This window comes from Pleurodeles waltl, chromosome 2_2, assembly GCF_031143425.1.
Source record: "Pleurodeles waltl isolate 20211129_DDA chromosome 2_2, aPleWal1.hap1.20221129, whole genome shotgun sequence".
Classification (NCBI taxonomy): Eukaryota; Metazoa; Chordata; class Amphibia; order Caudata; family Salamandridae; genus Pleurodeles; species Pleurodeles waltl.
In genome coordinates, this window is record NC_090439.1 from 1142118308 (window position 1) to 1142140621 (window position 22314).

The following is a 22314-nucleotide window of genomic DNA, read 5'->3' on the forward strand; positions in this document are numbered from 1 at the left end:
AGGGGAATCCAGGATGGGGTAACTTGTGGGGCATTCTGTTACCCAGAATCCTTTGCAAACCCCAAGATTTGGCAAAATAAAACACTTTTTTCTCAAATTTCGGTGATAGAAAGTTCAGAAATCTGAGAGGAGCCACAAATTTCCTTCCACCTAGCATTCCCCCAAGTCTCCCGATAAATACAGTATCTCACTTGTGTGGGTAGGCCTAGTGCCCGCGACAGAAAATGCCCCCAAAACATACCATGGACACATCACATTTTCCCAAAGAAAACTGACCTGTTTTTTGCATAGCTGTGGACTTTGGCCTCTAGCTCAGCCGGCACCTATGAAAACCTACCAAACCTATACATTTTTGAAAGTATACACCTAGGGGAATTCAGAATGGGGTAACTTGTGGCGCTCGCACCAGGTTCTGTTACCCAGAATCCTTTGCAAACCTAAAAATTTGGCAACAAAAACACTTTTTCCTCACATTTTGGTGCAAAGTTCTGGAATCTGAGGGGAGCCACAAACTTCCTTCTAAACAGCATTCCCCCACATCTCCTGATAAAAATGGTACCTCACTTGTGTGCCCGCAACAGGAAATGCCCCAAAACACTACATGGACACATCAACATTATCACATACAAAACTACCTGTTTTTGCGGGGGGCACCTGCTTTTTAGGTCCTGGGCACAGCAGCCATCTAGGGAAATCTACCAAACCCAAACATTTCTGAAAACTAGACACCCGAGGGAGCCCAGAGAGGTGTGACTTGCATGGACCCTACAGTATTTTCTTCCCCAGAATCCTCAGCAAACCCCAAATTTAGCTAAAAAAAAACTTATTTTTTTCACATTTCTGTGTGGGATCAGCGCACCGGCACAAATTTCCTACCACCCAACGTTTCTCTCAGACTCCCAGTAAAAATGATACCTCACTTGTGTAAGTGGGCCAAGTGCCTGTGACAGGGAAGAGCCAAAAACATGTTGAAAATGAGAGGGAACCAAACTGGTCCAAAAGGGGAGTTTGGAAAAAAAAAAAATGTTTTTAGGCTGACAAATGGGGCAGAATTTTTATCGGTATAGATGCGACAATGCTGGGTGGTAGGAAGTTTGTGGATTCCTGCAGATTTCGGAAGGTTCCATCACACAAATGTCGGAAGAATGTGATTTCAAGCAAAGTTGGAGGTTTGCAGGGCATTGTGGGTAAGAAAATGGTGCATGTCAAGCACACTACCCTGGACTCATCCAGATGTTTTCAGATGTATCTAGGTCTCATAGATTTTTCTACATGGCAGCATCCCAAAGTCAAAAAAGTACAGACCTCACCATTCCAAGTGCGACGATTTTGAGAGTTAGACATGCTCTCATGGCCCAAATGTTGTTTTAGTGTGCGGGGGGAGAGCTGAAAGACTGTTACCCCCCTCAGTTGCCCATATTGGTTGGTAGCCACCACCCCACTATTTTTCTGTTTAATTCCCTGGCATCTAGTAGGCTTTCTGCCCCCATACCCCTTGGGAGTGGACTGGGGGTAATTGCCCCATCTGCCCACCAGTGGGCAAAACAACCAACTTTGTCCCATTTATTTGGGGTGGGGGTATGGCCATAAACCTACCCTCTTTTTTTTTATTTTTTATTTTTTATCGGCCCTGTTCTCGGGTGGGATTTCTGCCCCCTACCCTGGGGGCAGATGGGCCTCACAAATTAGGCCAATCTGTCCCCAAAGGGGGCAGTAATGGCCTAAAATAAATTTGCTCCAAGGGAGTGACCCTTGCCTAAGGGGTCCTCCCCTTTCATGAAATTGACCCATAAAAAAGAAATCCCTAGTGTCAACAGCCGGTAGTCCTTTGAGAGTCATTCTGCATGTCCAGTAGTTAACTGAAGAGTGGGTCTGGAGGTCCTATTTGTCTACCCTGGTGCCTTTCTTTTGGAAAGTGGGAAAAGCATCTGGAAAAGTTATTTGAAGTGCTTGGAATTTCATACTTTGATGCCCTGGCACCATCTGGCTGCAATGACAATTCAGGGTTGTTAGGCCTTTTGCGTGAAGGCAGAGTGTGAGAAGGTAGCCTCTTTCTAGCCTTGTTACCCCCACTTTTGGCCTGTTTGTGAGTGTATGTCAGGGTGGTTGTCACTGTTTTCACTGTCTCACTGGGATCCTGATAGCCAGGCCTCAGTGCTCCTAGTGAAAACACTATATTTTCAGTATGGTTGTTATGTGTCACTGGGATCCTGCTGGTCAGGACCCCAGTGCTCATAGGTTTGTGGCCTATATGTATGTGTCACTGGGACCCTGTCACACAGGGCCCCAGTGCTCATAGGTGTGCATGTATATGTTCCCTGTGTGGTGCCTAACTGTCTCACTGAGGCTCTGCTAACCAGAACCTCAGTGGTTATGCTCTCTCATTACTTTCAAATTGTCACTAACAGGCTAGTGACCAATTTTACCAATTTACATTGGCTTACTGGAACACCCTTATAATTCCCTAGTATATGGTACTGAGGTACCCAGGGTATTGGGGTTCCAGGAGATCCCTATGGGCTGCAGCATTTCTGTTGCCACCCATAGGGAGCTCTGACAATTCTTACACAGGCCTGCCACTGCAGCCTGAGTGAAATAACGTCCACGTTATTTCACAGCCATTTTACACTGCACTTAAGTAACTTATAAGTCACCTATATGTCTAACCTTTACCTGGTAAAGGTTAGGTGCAAAGTTACTTAGTGTGAGGGCACCCTGGCACTAGCCAAGGTGCCCCCACATTGTTCAGGGCCAATTCCCTGAACTTTGTGAGTGCGGGGACACCATTACACTCGTGCACTACATATAGGTCACTACCTATAGGTAGCTTCACAATGGTAACTCCGAATATGGCCATGTAACATGTCTATGATCATGGAATTGCCCCCTATATGCCATCCTGGCATAGTTGGCACAATCCCATGATCCCAGTGGTCTGTAGCACAGACCCTGGTACTGCCAAACTGCCCTTCCTGGGGTTTCACTGCAGCTGCTGCCAACCCCTCAGACAGGCATCTGCCCTCCTGGGGTCCAGCCAGGCCTGGCCCAGGATGGCAGAACAAAGAACTTCCTCTGAGAGAGGGTGTGACACCCTCTCCCTTTGGAAAATGGTGTGAAGGCAGGGGAGGAGTAGCCTCCCCCAGCCTCTGGAAATGCTTTGTTGGGCACAGAGGTGCCCAATTCTGCATAAGCCAGTCTACACCGGTTCAGGGACCCCTTAGCACCTGCTCTGGCGCGAAACTGGACAAAGGAAAGGGGAGTGACCACTCCCCTGACCTGCACCTCCCCTGGGAGGTGTCCAGAGCTCCTCCAGTGTGCTCCAGACCTCTGCCATCTTGGAAACAGAGGTGCTGCTGGCACACTGGACTGCTCTGAGTGGCCAGTGCCACCAGGTGACGTCAGAAACTCCTGCTGATAGGCTCCTTCAGGTGTTAGTAGCCTATCCTCTCTCCTAAGTAGCCAAACCCTCTTTTCTGGCTATTTAGGGTCTCTGTCTCTGAGGAAACTTTAGATAACGAATGCAAGAGCTCATCCGAGTTCCTCTGCATCTCTCTCTTCACCTTCTGATAAGGAAACGACCGCTGACCGCGCTGGAAGCCTGCAAACCTGCAACATAGTAGCAAAGACGACTACTGCAACTCTGTAACGCTGATCCTGCCGCCTTCTCGACTGTTTTCCTGCTTGTGCATGCTGTGGGGGTAGCCTGCCTCCTCTCTGCACCAGAAGCTCCGAAGAAATCTCCCGTGGGTCGACGGAATCTTCCCCCTGCAACCGCAGGCACCAAAAAGCTGCATCACCGGTCCCTTGGGTCTCCTCTCAGCACGACGAGCGAGGTCCCTCGAATCCAGCGACTCTGTCCAAGTGACCCCCACAGTCCAGTGACTCTTCAGTCCAAGTTTGGTGGAGGTAAGTCCTTGCCTCACCTCGCTGGGCTGCATTGCTGGGAACCGCGACTTTGCAGCTACTCCGGCCCCTGTGCACTTCTGGCGGAAATCCTTTGTGCACAGCCAAGCCTGGGTCCACGGCACTCTAACCTGCATTGCACGACTTTCTAAGTTGGTCTCCGGCGACGTGGGACTCCTTTGTGCAACTTCGGCGAGCACCGTTTCACGCATCCTCGTAGTGCCTGTTTCTGGCACTTCTCCGGGTGCTACCTGCTTCAGTGAGGGCTCTTTGTCTTGCTCGACGTCCCCTCTCTCTTCAGGTCCAATTTGCGACCTCCTGGTCCCTCCTGGGCCCCAGCAGCGTCCAAAAACGCCAAACGCATGATTTGCGTCTAGCAAGGCTTGTTGGCGTCCTTTCGGCGGGAAAACACTTCGGCACGACTCTCCAAGGTGAGAGGGATCCGTCCACCAAAGGGGAAGTCTCTAGCCCTTTTCGTTCCTGCGGAAACCTCAGCTTCTTCTGTCCAGTGGAAGCTTCTTTGCACCCGCAGCTGGCATTTCCTGGGCATCTGCCCATCTCCGACTTGCTTGTGACTTTTGGACTTGGTCCCCTTGTTCCACAGGTACCCTAGATTGGAAATCCACAGTTGTTGCATTGCTGGTTTGTGTCTTTCCTGCATTATTCCTCTAACACGACTTCTTTGTCCTTAGGGGAAATTTAGTGCACTTTGCACTCACTTTTCAGGGTCTTGGGGAGGGTTATTTTTCTAACTCTCACTATTTTCTAATAGTCCCAGCGACCCTCTACAAGGTCACATAGGTTTGGGGTCCATTCGTGGTTCGCATTCCACTTTTGGAGTATATGGTTTGTGTTGCCCCTATCCCTATGTTTCCCCATTGCATCCTATTGTAACTATACATTGTTTGCACTGTTTTCTAAGACTATACTGCATATTTTTGCTATTGTGTATATATATCTTGTGTATATTTCCTATCCTCTCACTGAGGGTACACTCTAAGATACTTTGGCATATTGTCATAAAAATAAAGTACCTTTATTTTTAGTATAACTGTGTATTGTGTTTTCTTATGTTCTCTTCCAGGGGATCCTCATCAATAGTCATAAACATTGAATATTCCCGCCCTTGTGCGGGGACCCCGGAGCATATATAAAATATATACACATTATACATGTGTAACAAACAGTCATGCAGACTATCATGTTAAAAACAGGCTAAAATGCTTTATTTCTATGAAGTTTTTTTTTTTTTTTTTTAAATACTACAATAGAGCATAAATAAGTACCCAAGCTCCTAAAACTAGGCTTGGGGAAGTAAGCAGTAGCAAACTCTAGTGAAAAAATAGAGAAAACTGCATTGAAAAACAATGAAGCATTCTTAGCCAATAGGCTGCATGTAGGTTAACACAGGAGAACCATAAAAACTTTGGCACTGTGCCTTTAAGACCCTGAGCACCTCCAGTATCCCACCATGCCTCAGGGGTGAAGGAAAGGTGACAGTTGGTTCACAGTTAGGTCAGTTCTTTTTTCCGGCTTCTTCTGAGAGGATCCTGGAGCATTGAGCTCTCAGTTTTTCTGAGTTTTCCTCAGAAAAATTCTTTAAAAAAGCGTTTTTTCACTTTTCACTCGACAAGTAACATCTTTGTCTGAGCTAGGAAGGTTTTTTCTGACAGAAAAATGCCTTCTCTTTTTGTCAAATGCCCTGCTTGTGGGAAGAAGAAGGCCCAGTCAGATCCCCACTCTCTGTGCATAGTGTGCCTGCCTCAGAGTCACTGCCCTGACACTTGTAAGTACTGTAAGAACATGTCTAGGAGGACTCTGAAAGACAGAGAGAAGATCCGACTTCATGGGCTTCAGGAGAGGAAAAGAACATCGTCCTCCTCACTCCCCAGGCATCCAGAAGGCCATTCTCAGGAGAGAATGGCCCGGTCGACGTCGACAGGTAGGAAAATACCTGTTTGTTCACCGTCGACGTCGTCGCTACCACCGTCCCACCGGCATAGATCGCCGTCGACGGCGACGCACCCGACGTCGAAGGGAACGGCGTCGAGGGAACATCAGAGCAGGGGCAGGTCTCCGTCGACGGCAGCCCGCCGATCGACGTCGAGCCACCGCCGGCATGCCCGGTCGCCGCCAAAGGCTGTGCGCCCCCCGACGTCAGGACACACGACGTCGAGATCTCCACGACGGCACGAGAAACATCCGCCGTCAACCTCCCATCGCTCCACGTCGAGGCACACGACGGCGAGCAGGTCGAGGTCCAAGGAACGCCGTTCGACGTCAAGGCACTCAACGTCGAGGCAATCAACGTCGAGGCAGGACCAACCGACTGGGCGTCCTTCGACGTCGAAACAGCCATCGACGTCGACGCAGGTTTTACCGGTCCAACAGGGAGCAGAACATCGCCCCTCGCCAGACAAGGCTCAGTCTCCAGTGGTCTCCATACCGAGCGACTCTTCTCGGTCAAGACATATCTTCGGCATGTCTCGCCCATCAACCTATCTCCGAGATGGCTGGAGAGCCTCAACAGACCAGCGGCCTCCCCAGATTCGCAATATTCGCGAATGTATTCACCCACTGCCTCCCCGCCAAGAACGCCATCGCCGACAGCCGGGGCAGAACGGGCTCGTTCAGCTCCTCGACAGCCGACCGCGAGGCCTAGGCGCTCGGCTACAGCGTCCCGCAGCAGATCTCGCTCTCAACGGAGATCCAGGTCGCGCTCAAGAAGATCACCCTCTTGGTCTTCATCAGGTTCTTCTGTCGGGCGTTACTCACCTACTCTTACAGATTCACCACCTGCTAGAGTCTCTCCAGTGGATGACATAACCACTTTCAACGAGGTGTTGCTAAGAGGAGCGCAGAAACTCAATATAGAGGTTCCAGAACCGTCTACCTCCTCATCAATCATCTTTGAGACGCTACAACAGAGATCAGCGTCGAAAAAGTTGCTGCCTCTAGTGCCTGGTTTGTTGCAGCCGACCATGGACACTTTTCTGGCCCCAGCCTCGCTTAAGTCTGCCCCGGCTCGGATTCTTAAAAAGTACAAGGCTCCAGAGCAAGACCCTTTATTCCTTAGGAAGGATCCGCCACCAGACTCCGTGATCATAGCTGCCGCCCGAAAGACCCACTCGGTGGCATCTTCATCCACGGTACCCCCGGATAAAGAGAGCAGGCATTTAGACTCTCTGGGAAGAAAGATGTGCGGGACAGCGGCTTCAGCAATGAAGGTCTCTAGTGCGTCTGCGCTCCTGGGCAGGTACGATCGTTCTCTGTGGGATTCCCTCAGTAGATTTACAGAAAAACTGCCCAGAGAAGACAGGCAAGATTTCCAAGAGATTCTACAGGAAGGATGCCTGGTATCTAACCAAGTTATCAGCGCAGCAGCGGATGGGGCGGATTTGGCGGCTCATGGGTACGCACATGGTATCTGTGCGAGGAGATCTTCCTGGCTGAGGCTCACTGGCTTGAAACAGGAGGCACAACAACGTATCCTGAATCTCCCATTTGCCGGGAATTCTCTATTCGGTGCCCATGCAGACGAAGAGATGGCCCGCATGAAGACCGAGGTGGATACCATGAAGGCGGTAGGCCTCGAAAGAAGGAAAGATTTCAGGCGGAGGTACAGACCGTACGATAGACGCCCTTTCCAACAGAGGGTTCAAACCCCTCATTGGTCGCAAAGGTCTCAGCAACGACAGGGACGCCCTCTGTTTCAGCGAAGAAACACAAGGGAGCGAGGGTCAAGTAGACCTCAACAGTCCACTCCAAAAGCACCCACTAAGCAATGAAGTCTCGCTTCCCTCGACACTGTACACCACTCCGGTGGGGGGAAGTATTATTGCTCATCTTCACGAGTGGCACTCTATCACAAGAGACAAATGGGTGCTCAATATTGTCGAACATGGCTATTCTCTCCTTTTCAAGCAGCCTCCACCACACTTGCCACCAACCAAACACAATCCGGCTCATCTCACCTTGCTACGCAAGGAGGCTCTCGCCCTCCTAAGAAAGAATGTCATAGAAAGGGTTCCACCTGCCCACAGAGGAAAGGGGGTCTACTCCCGTTACTTTCTAGTAGCAAAGAAGGGTCAAGAGGGCGTTTTCAGGCCAATCCTGGATCTAAGACTGCTGAACAAATACATAAGAAAGCAGAAGTTCAGAATGCTAGCGCTTCACCAAATTTTCCCTCAACTGCATCAGGGAGACTGGATGTGCTCCATCGACCTGCAGGATGCGTATTTCCACATCCCAATAGCTCCAAAGCATCGAAAATTCCTGCGCTTTCGAGTAGCGTTACAGCATTACCAGTTCAGGGTTCTACCCTTTGGCCTGAAATCTGCTCCAAGAGTTTTCTCGAAATGTATGGCAGTGGTGGCGGCGCATCTACGAAGACAAAGGATATACATATATCCATACCTAGACGACTGGCTACTAAAGGCTTCTTCTCCGGAGCAGGCGAGAAGCCATCGGGACATTGTACTAGGAGTTTGCGAAGCTCTAGGTCTTCAGGTCAATTACCAGAAGTCAACCTTGACTCCAACGCAGAGTCTTCACTACCTAGGAGCTATCATAAACACAGAACTACAAAAAGTGTATCCTTCGGAGGAACGACTGTCCTCAATAAACATGAAGTGCCAGGACCTGTTGAGAGCCAGCGCACCTACGGCACGTCAGGTGACATCACTACTGGGCTCCATGACATCTTGCATCTTTATTGTCCCAAATGCCAGACTCCACATGAGACCCCTCCAAGAGGCATTGGAGGCCAATTGGAGCCAAAGAACAGGTCGCTGGGAAGACACAATGCGGCTACCGGAGGTAGCACTGCAGTCATTGAGATGGTGGATGCACAGACCTCACCTGTCAGTGGGCGCTCCGTTTCACCAGGTACTTCCATCCGACACTCTGGTAACGGATGCGTCTCTTCAGGGATGGGGGGCTCATCTGGGTCCTTTTCAAGCGCTGGGTCTGTGGTCAGACAAGGAGAAGCAGTACCACATCAATCTGCTAGAACTCAGAGCGGTCCATCTGGCTCTCAAGTCTTTCACACCGCTAATTCAGGGGAAAACTCTATTGATACAGACGGACAATACAACCACGATGTATTACTTGAACAAACAAGGGGGAACGAGATCCCTACCCCTTTCACGAGAGTCCCAAGCGATATGGCATTGGCTCCTGGCCAGAGGAATGTCAATCACAGCAGTTCACCTGCCAGGTCAGCAGAACATAGAAGCAGACTTTCTAAGCAGACACCTGGAGGACGTTCACGATTGGGTCCTGCACGACGAAGTCGCAGAATACATCTTCGCGCAATGGGGTCGGCCTCAACTGGACCTCTTCGCAGACGATGTAAACAGGAAATGCCCAGACTTCGCATCCAGGTTCTACCGTCCAGGATCTCGAGGGAATGCCCTGTTGATCGACTGGTCAGGGACATTTCTTTACGCTTTTCCTCCGATTCCCCTCATTCCGGCAGTGATCAGCAAACTTTACGGATCCAGAACCCGAATGATTCTTATAGCGCCACAATGGCCTCGACAATTCTGGTACACGGATCTCCTCAACCTGTCGGAAAAACCTCACAGGAGGCTGCCGTGCAGACCGGATCTTCTGAGCAGAATGGAGGGCAGGATTCTGCATCCCAACCTACCCTCTCTGAGCTTAACAGCATGGCTCCTGAATTCCTGCAGTATGGGCACCTAGGACTCTCGCAGGAGTGCATGAGCATCTTGAAAGAGTCCAAACGGCCTTCCACGCGGCGTTCCTACGCTTTTAAGTGGAAGAGATTCTACATATGGTGCTGTCAGCAAGGCCATAATCCCATACGGGCGCAGGAGGACGTCATACTGTCCTATTTGCTTCACCTAGCGAAATCCGGTCTGCAGGTATCATCTATTAAGGTACATTTGTCTGCTATTACTGCCTATCGCAAGTCACCTTCTCAGGAATCCTTCTTTACGAAACCTGTAGTCAAGGATTTCTTAGAAGGTTTGAAGAAAGTTTTTCCGCCAATTCGGAGGCCTTCTCCTCCGTGGGAACTGAACATAGTCCTAGCAAAACTTATGGGCCCTCCTTTCGAGCCTATCCATAAGGCCTCCTTACAACACCTTACGTGGAAAACGGCTTTTCTGGTGGCCATTACTTCAGCGAGGAGGGTCAGTGAGATCCAGGCCTTGTCTGCAAAAGAACCGTACACGGTTTTTCATGACAATAGAGTAGTTCTACGAACTCACCCATCTTTCCTTCCGAAGGTGGTGTCAGAATTCCATATTAATCAGACCATAACTTTACCGACGTTCTTTCCCAATCCGGAAACTCCGGCTGAGAAAGCATTGCACTCATTAGACTTGAAAAGAGTGCTGAAATTTTATCTGGACAAGACAAAATCAATTAGACACTCTAACCGCTTGTTTGTGAACTATGGTCATTTAAGGACAGGAGAAGCAGCATCTAAGTGAACAATATCAAGATGGATAGTCTCTTGTATTGTTAATACTTACCAGCTAGCTAATAGACAATTGATAGCGCGGCCTAGAGCGCATTCCACAAGGGGAAAAGCGGCTACTGCTGCTCTCCTTAACAATGTTCCTATATCTGAGATTTGTAAGGCTGCTACATGGAAGTCTGTCCATACTTTTACAAGACATTATTGTTTAGACTCAGATGCAAGAGCGGATGCCCAAGTGGGGCAGGCCTCTCTAAGGAATTTATTTGCGTAAGACATGTCTATTCCTGCACTTCTATCGGACAGTCCGCTGGGTTTAGGGATGGGCTTGCTAATCTATTCAATGTTTATGACTATTGATGAGGATCCCCTGGAAGAGAAGGATAAGTTACTTACCTGTAAATCCTAGTTCTCTTCCAGGGGTATCCTCATCAAAGTCATAAACAACCCACCCTCCTCCCCGGACACACGTCTACTGGAAGTGCAGGACAGACAGTATTTTGATTCAATTATACAAATTGTCACCGTAAAAAGAACTGACCTAACTGTGAACCAACTGTCACCTTTCCTTCACCCCTGAGGCATGGTGGGATACTGGAGGTGCTCAGGGTCTTAAAGGCACAGTGCCAAAGTTTTTATGGTTCTCCTGTGTTAACCTACATGCAGCCTATTGGCTAAGAATGCTTCATTGTTTTTCAATGCAGTTTTCTCTATTTTTTCACTAGAGTTTGCTACTGCTTACTTCCCCAAGCCTAGTTTTAGGAGCTTGGGTACTTATTTATGCTCTATTGTAGTATTTAAAAAAAAAAAAAAAAAAAAAACTTCATAGAAATAAAGCATTTTAGCCTGTTTTTAACATGATAGCCTGCATGACTGTTTGTTACACATGTATAATGTGTATATATTTTATATATGCTCCGGGGTCCCCGCACAAGGGCGGGAATATTCAATGTTTATGACTTTGATGAGGATACCCCTGGAAGAGAACTAGGATTTACAGGTAAGTAACTTATCCATATTGTGCATATGACACTAGGTGGTACTGTAGTAGCTTCACACGTCTCCTAGTTCAGCCTAAGCTGCTCTGCTAAGCTACCATTATCTATCAGCCTAAGCTGCTAGACACCCTATACACTAATAAGGGATAACTGGGCCTGGTGCAAGGTGCAAGTACCCCTTGGTACTCACTACAAGCCAGTCCAGCCTCCTACACAGAGCACATGTTATTGAGGTGTTAGTAGGACTGTCCTGAGCTCTGCCTCCATCCCTCCCCCCATCCTGCCAGCAGACGGCCCATTCAGGTACACCTAATCTCTCTGTTGTATGACCGGGAGGAATTTACAAAATATGTCAGCCTCATTCATATGACCTAAGACAGGCTGCAGGCACAAAGGGCTAAGAGCAGGAAAATGGCTAAATTCTCAAAGGGACATTTTAAAAATTATAATGAAAAATGCGACTTTACTTAAAGAGGGTGTATCGTTACGATTTCATAGGTACCAAACATGAGATCTCCACCTCCTCTCAATTAGGAATTACAGCGTATTAAATGTAATAAGGAATGCCCAATATTATCCTATAAAGGGCTAGACCTAACATTAGTGAAAAACAAATTTGGGAGTTTTTCACTACCAGGACGTGTAAAACTCAAAAGGACATATCCAGCCTTTTAATTACACAGCACCCTGCCTTATAGGCTACCTATGGCCTAACTTATTGGAGTCTTATATGTAATAAAAGGGGAGTTTAAGGCTTGGCAAGGGGGTTTAAATGCTAAGTCGACAAGGCAGTGTGACACTGCATTCAGTTTGCAATGGCAGGCCTGGGACATGTTTTGGAGGGCAACTTAAGTTGGAGACGCAATAAGTGCTGCAGACCCACTGGTAGCATTTAATTTACAGGCCCTAGGTAAATGATATACCAGTCTACAAGGGACTTATAAGTAAATTAACTATGTTAATTGAGTATATGCCAATCAAACCATTTTTAGGGATGTGAACACAAAGACTTTAGCACTGAGTAGGAGTGGTAAATTGCACAGTCCTACGGCCAACAGAACTAAAAATCCAGCAATAATTGGAGGTAAGTGGGCTAGACATTAGACAAAAGAACATATTACAGTGTCATACAGTAGCTCTATGTTTCATGTACAATGATGTTTACAGATAACACATTAGTTGGAATATTCAATTACCGAAACAAAATGGAGGTTTAGGGGAAGGAGTGGGCGCACTTCAAAGAAATTTATCCAGGAGTAATTTGTACAGCCTAGGGGAGAGTCTAAAGATAAGGGCGTGAGGGGTCAAATAGTGCGAACACTCTCAGCCCCCACCACAGCAGAGCACAGTGGAAATCGCTGTCTCAACCTTGCCTCATTCACTCATGGTCACTACTAGCTGAACACTTGGCTCCATGGGGTACAGTTCTCTTACTGCATCAGTTGGTCTTCCATCCGGCCATGCAGAGGAAAGGGGATTCTGTGCAAGCTTGTGGGGACCGTCATTGGAGGCCTCAGTGTCCGCCTCTTGGACGCCTCCCACTTGGTCCACCATCTCGTCCCATCTCACAAGGTCTCTATCTGTGTGTTCGTCCGTGCGGAGGCATACCCCTTCCGCAACTGCCCATTCCAGTACATCTATTTGCTATCTGTCATGAGTCTGGGGCATTGTCCGTGCTCAATGAATGGCTATACAGCGTCTGGCTAGCACCAGACCAAGGTGAGCTAATCAGTGATTCATTATTCGGCCTTCCTTAGGGAGTGGTAGCAGACTCAGGAGGTACTGTCAAATTGTCCAGACCAAACTGATCCCTGTTATCTGGGTCACCAGTTCCATGACCTGCGTCCAGTACGGCTGTAGAACCCTGCAACTCCAGGCAACATGGAGAACTCGGCAGGGGACACACCACCTCGTGAACAGTCAGCTGTGTGCATTGGGCAGCTAGTCCATATGTCTCGGGCAGTGCGTGATATGCCCACATACTGTAAAAACATACTGTCCAGGTCGAACACCAAACAGTTTGCCCACGTCTTCTAGTGTTATAAATGTCAGGTTCAGGTATAGATCACTCACATTCTGACAGCTTGCAAGGCATAACATTCATGGAGTCTCTCAGACGCAAAAATGGCATAAGCCACCAGGGCGGGATCATTTTTGCATATGGTAAACATTTTAGAACATGCATCACCGCCTTCTCCCAGGCCTGTGCTAGCTGTACCCATCTGAATTCAACGCCCTCCCATCAGGAGCTTTGGGAGATCGGTCGAAGGCACCATTACCGCTAGTAGCTTCTTTTCCCAGTTTGGTTCTTCTTCACGCCATAGTGGAGCACACTGCAGTAAGCCCGCAAGGTAATACAGTTGGAGATGTAGACCTAGACCTCCTTCCTCCTGGTCCAAGTTTAATCCTGCTGCATTTATTGGCCCAGGTTAGAGACACCAGCTGTCCATCAAGTTGCTGAAACAGTGCTGTTGGTAAAGAACAAAAGGAGTTCTGCATAACATATAGGCATCTTGGGAACAGAACCATTTTGACCAAGCCACCTGTCCCATGACTGATAACGACCGGGTCTTCCAAAACTCCACGAAACAAGTGAGATCCCAAACCGTGCTGCCCATATTCAGATCGTATTGCATGTGGTGGTCATGTGCCACCTGGATTCCCAGGTATCGAATTTACCAGGCCCGAAGCTAATGCAGTCGTGGGAAACAACACTGTCTTGCGGCAGTAAACCCGGAGGCGTGAGATGTTCATGAAGTATGTCATGAGTTGTAGTAGTTGTGGAACGGTGCGGACAGGATCAGTCGCATAAAGGAGAGTTGTTGTATGCATGGGTGGTGTCTCCTATTCTTATCCTCTTGTCGCCAAGTTTATCTCTCAGGTAGATTGCATGGGTCTCCACGGCGCGAGCAAAAGGAAGCGTCGATGAGGCACCTTTGTCTTGTGCCTTTCCCAATGTCAAAAGCCTCTGATACCACCTGGTCCATGTGCACTCACACCCTTAGCGCAGGTTATAACAGGCAATTCCAAGCCACGTAACTTGGGCCAAAACCCATTCTCCAGAGCACTTCCCAGATGCATGTCTAGGATAGAGTGTCAAAGGCTTTTTCTATGTCTAAGGCTCTAAGGTCACCATCACCGCCTCTACCCTCACGTTTTTTGGTGCCATGTAGGATGTGAGACAGTCTCCTAAGATTCATGTGTGGTCCTACCCGGCATGAACCCACACTGATCAGTATGGACCAGCCTGGAGACCACCTGATGCAACCATGTTACCAGGACCTTTGCCAGTAGCTTGACTTCGATGTTGAGCATAGACAGTAGTCTGTACGATCACAGAGGTCTCTACTGGGTTTCAGCAACATGATTGAGTGCCTTCCGCACATGAGCAGGCAAAACCCCAACTGTTTTAGCCTTTGGGAGTGTGTCTAAGAGCTTGGCAAGGAGGTCAGCGGAGTATACATCAAACAAGGAAGAGCGGTTCAGGTCCCGCCCGTAAAGATTGTTGTTCTGGCTTTATTTGACAACACGCCTCTGCGAGCGTTAAGATTAATATCACTTAACCCCCTGGGACATCTACAGCGCCAGCAAGAGCGCATGTTTATGTTGCTGATTGTGCAAGTTAATCGGACTTGCTTCTCTGGGTAATTGCCTTCTGACTATCTCACTTCGTATTTCCAGAATAGATACTCACGTTATTATAGAGCCATATACACATGTCTAATGGACCAAGTAGGGTTGGACGCCATGTGTATATTTCTAACCATTACTTCATTTTGTACATATTGGTTCTCTGAATGGACCTGATTACGCTGATCTCTAAATTTATATATCTTAAGCACTCGACCCACGGACAACTTTACCGGTGAGAGACTACCGATTGTTATCTTTTGACATTATTTTAACTAAACGATCTCATCTAGCCACACTGAGCCGATCAGTAATTTATAGTACCACCCCCCTGCCCCGCACATTAGTTTATACCAGGGGATGAGGATTTGTGGGGAACTAAGCTAAATTAATGTACAGTTACACAGATGGGGTCGGGATCAAATGAGATATCTTTCCCCCGTAGTCCAGTGTTTTGATTACTCATACTAGACAGGAGACCGCCCACTTGTTCTATATAGCGGTATTACCAGCTTTTTGAATCTGTCTCATATTATTCTGGCTAGTGCCGCAGTCCCATGGCAAGTGTTACCTAGGGAGCCGTTGACTGAATCTAGGACGGTAAGCCATTTCTATTTCTTTTTGATACCGTGCCACACTACTTATCACGTATTCATATTTTATCAGTAGGTTGACTCACTTTGTCACATGTTCACTCACTGGACACCACCCACTATCATGCATGTATGAAGAACTGGGTCGGTATTAATGTGATGCCTACTGAGATGTATATTTTTTCCTTTTTTTGATTCCTCACAGGGAGACTCCTATACATTGTAATGATTTAGAATACAGCATTTAGAAAAGTAAGTGACCATAGACAAAGTGACTGACCTTCACAGACAATATTAGATTTCTACGTACCCTGTTTTAGGAGAAGTATTTTGTTTTGGTCTTGAAGAAGCGTCATTGGATCCCTTGGGACCGGTTAGACGCGAAACATGTCGACCTATTAAAGAGGGACTCACATAATGGTGCTTTTCCCTCTATGTTGTTAATTTGAGTGAGTGGTTGAGCATTGTACTCGCAACACTCATTCCATTTTCCTTTTAATCTTGGCCTCAACCCCAGTCTGACTCAATAAATTTATGATTGATAGAGGGGTTCAGAGTTAATTTTAATTTCCTAGTTGTACTCTCCTCTTTCGATGTCATGAGGCGGCAGTGCCCGACTTTTCATCTTGAATAAGCCCTGAATAGATCTCCGGCAAAGAGCCCCCTTCTAGGGCAGCCCGTCAGACATTGCAGCGCAGGTCTGACGAGGAGCATGCCCTATGATGAAGCATGACATCCAGCTGGATGTGTGAGGGCTTTTGCTTCTGACTTCAGGGTCTCCCTGTGCTTGTGTCTAATTCTTTTTCGTTGGAACAGTGTACCACTTCTTTATACAGGTCAGTGGAGTATACCTGGTAAAACACTACTGGTAGGCCGTCAGGGCCCGGGGACTCCCTCTGGCCATATCTCAGAGAGCCGCCTTCAGCTCATCAAGTCGAATATCTCCTTCTAAGTCTTCCCTATCCTCCGCCCTCAAGCGGGGGATTCAATTTCCTCCAGAAACTCTTCCGTTTCATGTGACCTGTTGTCAGGGGGCTCTGCATATACTTCTGACAGATGGTCCCACAGTATCAGGTTGATTGCAGCCTGAACCACCACTACCTGTTCATCCGTCCTTGTCAAGGACAGTATCGCATGGGGATTGGTCTCCCCCGCTTCAGTAGCCAGGCCAGTATTCGGCCCGACCGACCTTCTCTGTTCAGTCTCTGTCGGTAGTTCCTTCTCACTTGACGGTCCAGCCTGTCCCAGACCTCCACCACGTGCCTGTGTGTGTTTGCCGGGTCAGTCAGGCCTCATCCTCCAGCAGTTACCTTTCAAGCTTTCTCCTTGTACCATATATGTTCCCAAGGCATTCCCCTCGTACCACTACCTTGCCTGCACCCCATTCGATTCCCCATGTCTCTGAGGAGATCCAGTTGATCTCAAAGTAGCCCTTAGGGCCAGTTGTATGTCCACCTTAAACTCTGCGTCCCCCAGTGACTTTGGTCTGAGTCTCCACAGTGGCACGCAAGGGACAAATCTGCTCACATTGCATTCCAGGAGGGAGGGGGGCATGGTCCGAGAGGAACCGGACCTGGTAGCTCACCCACTAAAATTCAGAGCCCCACCTTTAGTGGTAAGGAACCGATTCAGTCTGCTATGAGCGTAGTGAGTGGAGAAGTAATAGGAGAACTCTGTTGCAGTCGTGTGAATTTCCCGCCATATATCCCTTCATTGCATCCTATGCATAGTCTTAGACAGACTGGCAGTCATGGTGGGTTTGGTGTCCAATATTAGCGGGTGTCTGACCACCATACAGTCAAGCACCCAGTTAAAATCTTCTCCCCATATAATGGGCATGTCCACACAATGTAACAATTGGCTCTAAGAACAGAACAATGTCTCATCTGTATTGGGGTGTTGATAGTAAGTAGACATAATTCGACACCAGCTAGCCTGCCGTGTACGAGAATGTAACTCCCCTCATTGTCGGCTATGTGACTAAGCTGCGGAAACGGGCATCCAGGTGCCACCCATATAGAGAGACCCGTGGCATAGGAGGTATAAGTTGATGAACCCTCCTTGTAATTTCTGAGCTTCCCCATCCGTTGTGTCTCTCCTGCAGAATGGATATATGGGTCCCTGTGCATCTCAAGTACGTGTGTAGAAGAGCCCAGACCTCTCACGTTCCACATGAGAAGCTGAGTGGAGTCACCCATCAGAAAATTTCAGTGTGGAGATCCCAACCACCCCACAATGAGAGCCAATGCATTAATCAATACTTTACCTAAATAATACAACTTCTACCTCCCTCCCCGGGTAAACACTGTATTTCCTAACATGTCTCCCCCCAACTGCACAAACAAGAGCTTGTGTGCAAAACAATAAAACAATCCCTCTCTATAAACTGTGTTCTCTCAAGGGCAGAACCAAGATCTGGGCTCGCCACTGCAGGCCTCAGCTCCAGGTTAGCCACTATTGTGTCCCTGCAACCAGCACACTTGCATACATATAGTCATGCAACTTCACAACTCCACTACTCACCACCTCAATCACTCTCAAGGGAGAAGAGTATCACTCACACTAAGGGGGGGTACTGGACGGGAATGGGGGGTAGTGCCAACAGCTGTGTGTGCGTGTGTGTAAATCACAGTTTGCAGAGTGATTCCGCTACAGGAGCCGAGCCCCCTCGACGTCACTGCCCTGTTAACTGTCTCGATGAGTTGTAAAACTGTTGCATTGTTAGGGCCTAGAGTAGACATACAACCCCAGTGCGTTTGATAAAACTTGGCAGCACTCAGTGTCTTATTAGTGATGTGAACACTATTCATAAAGGATACAGCTCCGTCAGGAAGTCTCCATCAAACCCCCTCTCCTTCCCCCCCAGATTGGAAAGCCACCTCAGTTACTGTCAATTCTGTGGCAGTTCAGCATCGGTGGGCTGCGAGTCTTTCAGCCAGTCTGAGCCGGTCTCTGCTGATTCACCAGACGTGACCAACTCACCAGGGCCCTGGCTTGTTTACGTTCCTCTCGCTGCTGCTCCAAGTCCAGCGTGCCAACCTTTACGACCACCACTCAAGCCCTGTATTCAGAGCATTGCCTCCATCTGCTTTTCCTCCTGTGTCCCAGTGTCACCTCCCGGCTGCCTCCAGGACTGCCTCTAGTGCCTCCCTGCCCCCTGGCTTAAGCTTGCAATCGCCACGAATCTCTAGCCGGTCCCATACATCTTCCGGCGACTTAAAGAAATGTGCCCAGCCATCATGTAACACTTTGAGCTTAGCTGGGTACAGCAGCACATATTGGCATCCCATTGCCCTCAGCTTCTGTTTAACCCCACCAAAGGTCTGCCGTTGTTGCAGAACAGACCATGTATAGTCTGGGAATATGTGGATCAAATGATTATGAAAGGTGGGATCCCCCCTTCTGTGCACCCCCTGTAGTTAAGTATCTTTGCAATGATGGTTCTAGTAGTACCTCCTGAGGGGGGCGCACACTATCTGTGGGCTTGTCCTACTATGAAAAATTGGGACAGACCAATGTCTGATAGCTGCACCTGAATCAATTCCTCCAGGAGCAGTTCCGGCATGGAGCCTTCAGCTTTTTCCGGGAATTCCACAAAGCACAGATTTCTTCTATGGGCCCTCCCTTTCACACCATCTGCCTGTAGTATCAGCTTTATTGGCTGAGTCTCCAGCGCCGTCACCGTGTCTCTGCGGATCTGCATTTCTGATTGAGGTTTACTGACTTGCTTCTCAGTTTTGACTGACCTTTCCGCCATTTTCCGGATGTCAGCACACAGTAAATTCACATCAAGAGCTATTGCATCGGTTTTACTTTGCATCACTGCGCTGGATGCTTTAATGGCCGCCAGGATTTGGGCTCCCATGGGACCATGTGGGGTTTGCAGGTCATCCTGATCTGCCATCTGTAGGCCACTCATGGAGCTTTGGGCTGCAAACTGGTCCTTGGAGGTTTGTTGGGCATTGCATACTTTCTTATCTCGCACCATCATGATCCCCGGGAGGAATGTCACCACCTAGGGTCAACAGCAATGTCTATACTGTTGGCGTACAGCCAGTCTGACTCCAAGCAATGGGGGGCGGGGTAGTAGGGGGGAGGGCTTAGCACATCTTAGTCTCCCGGCAGGGGCAACTAGGAGTATGCATAGCACAGATGTCGAGGGCCACAGTATATCCACCTTGTCCTCCGTTCCCCAAAAATGAGGGGGAATGTAGAGCATATTTTAGTGAGGTGCCACACTTCACTTCTTCATAGGCCTTTGCTCCGCCCCCACCAGAATCACAGCTCCCATACACTTCTGCCCCCTGACCTCATCGAGCACAGGGCCCAGTCATGCCATAGTGACTTAGCTGGCACCGGACACACAGCCATTCCTGTCTGGGGATGGGTAGTGCTGCCCTCACATCACTGTAGTACTAGTCCCTCCATTTCTGGGTTCTACTGTGCTCCTCAGTTCAGTACCCGGGTGGGGGTGCTGCTGAGGCCAGGCCGACATCTCTCTCTACTGCTGTGGGCCCAGTCTTCAGCCCAGCAGTCACCCAAGGTCCGCGATGTGGCCTACATATCACACTGCCACGCCTGCCAGTGAGGGTCTCCAAGCTACTCAACTGGCCAGTAGACCCATGGGCTGTCCCTGGGGCCCGTACAGGCATTCAGCTATCCTCTGGCTTCAGCTAGGGGGCCTCAGCAGGTAAAGCACTCTTGCGGCGTCAGCGCAGCGCTCCATCCTTACTTGTTAGGCCAGGCCACCGCCTGCCTGGGTGAACAGAGGGCCTCCTCCCCACCTGGCCCAATGTCCAGTCTGTCCTGGGCCTGATACAATCATCAGCCCAAGTGAAGTCCTCTAGGCACCCTCAGCCCCCGGGGAGTTCCACACAAGCTCCCCTCCACGTGTCTTCGACCTGGCACCACTAGACCTCAGCACTCCTCCCTGCTGATGGCTACCAATCAGATGACTCTGGGCTCAAAACTGTTCTGGGACTCTAATACCCGTCTGGGTAGGGAGGATGATTTAGGATGCCGTTGGCAGGTCAGGAGCACTGGTTTAGTGCAACCCAGTGCTTAATTTGTGCTTGTTGATTCCGGTGCTGAGCACCAGCACTTATTTTTGAGGGCCGGGGCTTAGTCTTCTGCCTCAAGCATTTGCTGCGAGCAAAAAAACACATATGGGAAAGATGGAGAAAGGGAGGAAGCAGAAAGCTGCAGAGTGAGCTGAAGGGGCAGGGGGTGGCTTTATATGGATTGAAGAGGCCTTAGATGGCTTCAGGATTACGCCGCCTCAAGATTCTGTGTTCACACATTTAATTGCAGGAGCTGCATGTTTAAGAGGAGGGCTTTGGGCACTGCCACCTTTTTCTTTACAAATTAAGCACTGGTGCAACCATTCAGCTGTCTTGCTGGCCACACCCATTTAAGCATTATTAGGTTCCAGCGCTAGATACTATTGCCTATGATAAAGTAACAGCTTAACAATGCGTTGTTCGTACTGGTGTCCCTTATTTTGTTTACACTTAAAATATATGCATGCATGGATTGTTTTGTCTTGATTGGTTCATTTTACGTTATGCGGGGTGTTTATTGGCGTTGGAGTATTGATAATATACTAATAAATAGACTTGACGAAAAAAATCACAAACATATGCATTGTTTTTTAATTTCAAAGGTCATCTCCAGATTCGATCCACAGAGGGAATTCTAGGGCAGCTGCAATTCAAAAGTGTTCAAGGGCAGAATTTACCTGGTGTGGAAAAATCGGACTCCTATGCTCAGCCTTGAAGTATTTTCAGACATCAACATCAGTGAGCCACTCTTCTTGTTCAGATCTTGAGTCTCCCCATCGAAGGAGCAGTGGGGATGCCGGAATTCTGAAGTGAACTTGTCAGTAGCATGGCCTGGGGCTTTGCCTGGTTGACTTTCACTGTAAATCAGAACAAAGTTCTCATTCTTTGTTGGAGATTACGTTTTGTTTGAAATTGTTACCTTCTTCAATCTATCAGTGATTCCACTTATAAGGTGTGGTCAACTTTGAATCAAGAACAGTTTTAAATTGTTCTATTTTTGGGTACAAGAATTTCTACTTTGCCTTATGCACTGCACTCAGTAGGAACTCGTTAATTCTCTCCGATCTATAGTTTCAGACTTTTGTCTCTGAACATTCCCGGAGACTGTGATGTATTTTTTCAAGCCTATAAGAAGAGGTGTTTGCTAAAAGATCCTTTTTGTAATTTTTCCAGATGCAAAGTTTATTTTTGGTGTTCATCATCATCATTATTTACTTTATGAGCCTGTGGATCTATCCATATAAAGTGTCTTCTAAGGCGGAAATTAGTAGCAGGTCCACTGGTTTCAAGTGCCTTTCTCTATACATGCTTTATTTGTCTTTAATGTTTTCCTAGCACTTACATATATTTGCAGCATTTGGTTTATTGTTTGTCCCTTTTCAAATAATAAAGTATGTGGTGATATTTGCCATGTTTTTGTTCATTTCATTGTATATTGAAATATTCCTTTATTAATATCTACATCTAATAAACCTGCATGAAACTGCTACACAGATGTCTACCTTCAACATAGCTGAAATATACTAGACAGCCAGCTATTCTGACAAAAATAATATCAAAACAAAAAAGTGCCAGAGGTTGTAATTTTGAATCATGTTCAGAAATATTTTTCGTAGACTCCTGCAATATCAACCATAAGCAAAAATTACATTTGCTTACTGTAACAAAGATGTGTATCAACA

At 48.0% G+C, this 22314-nt stretch overlaps 1 protein-coding gene across 9 annotated transcripts in view; it reads left to right on the top strand.

Annotated features, from left to right (window-relative positions):
• The window catches only part of NUGGC (nuclear GTPase, germinal center associated), a 1501499-nt gene extending 1479458 nt beyond the window's left edge, over window positions 1–22041 (top strand). For 7 of the 9 annotated variants that reach the window (XM_069221057.1, XM_069221058.1, XM_069221055.1 and 4 more), the window contains one exon: window positions 21235–21355. Coding sequence is in view for 2 of the 9 variants with exons in the window: in XM_069221053.1 (XP_069077154.1) it covers window positions 21235–21347 (113 nt within the window). In the remaining 7 variants the exon portion in view is untranslated. Of the gene's footprint in view, window positions 1–21234 lie in introns of all 9 variants that reach the window. The other 2 variants (XM_069221053.1, XM_069221054.1) reach the window with 1 other exon arrangement.
• Window positions 22042–22314: the final 273 nt, after the last annotated feature.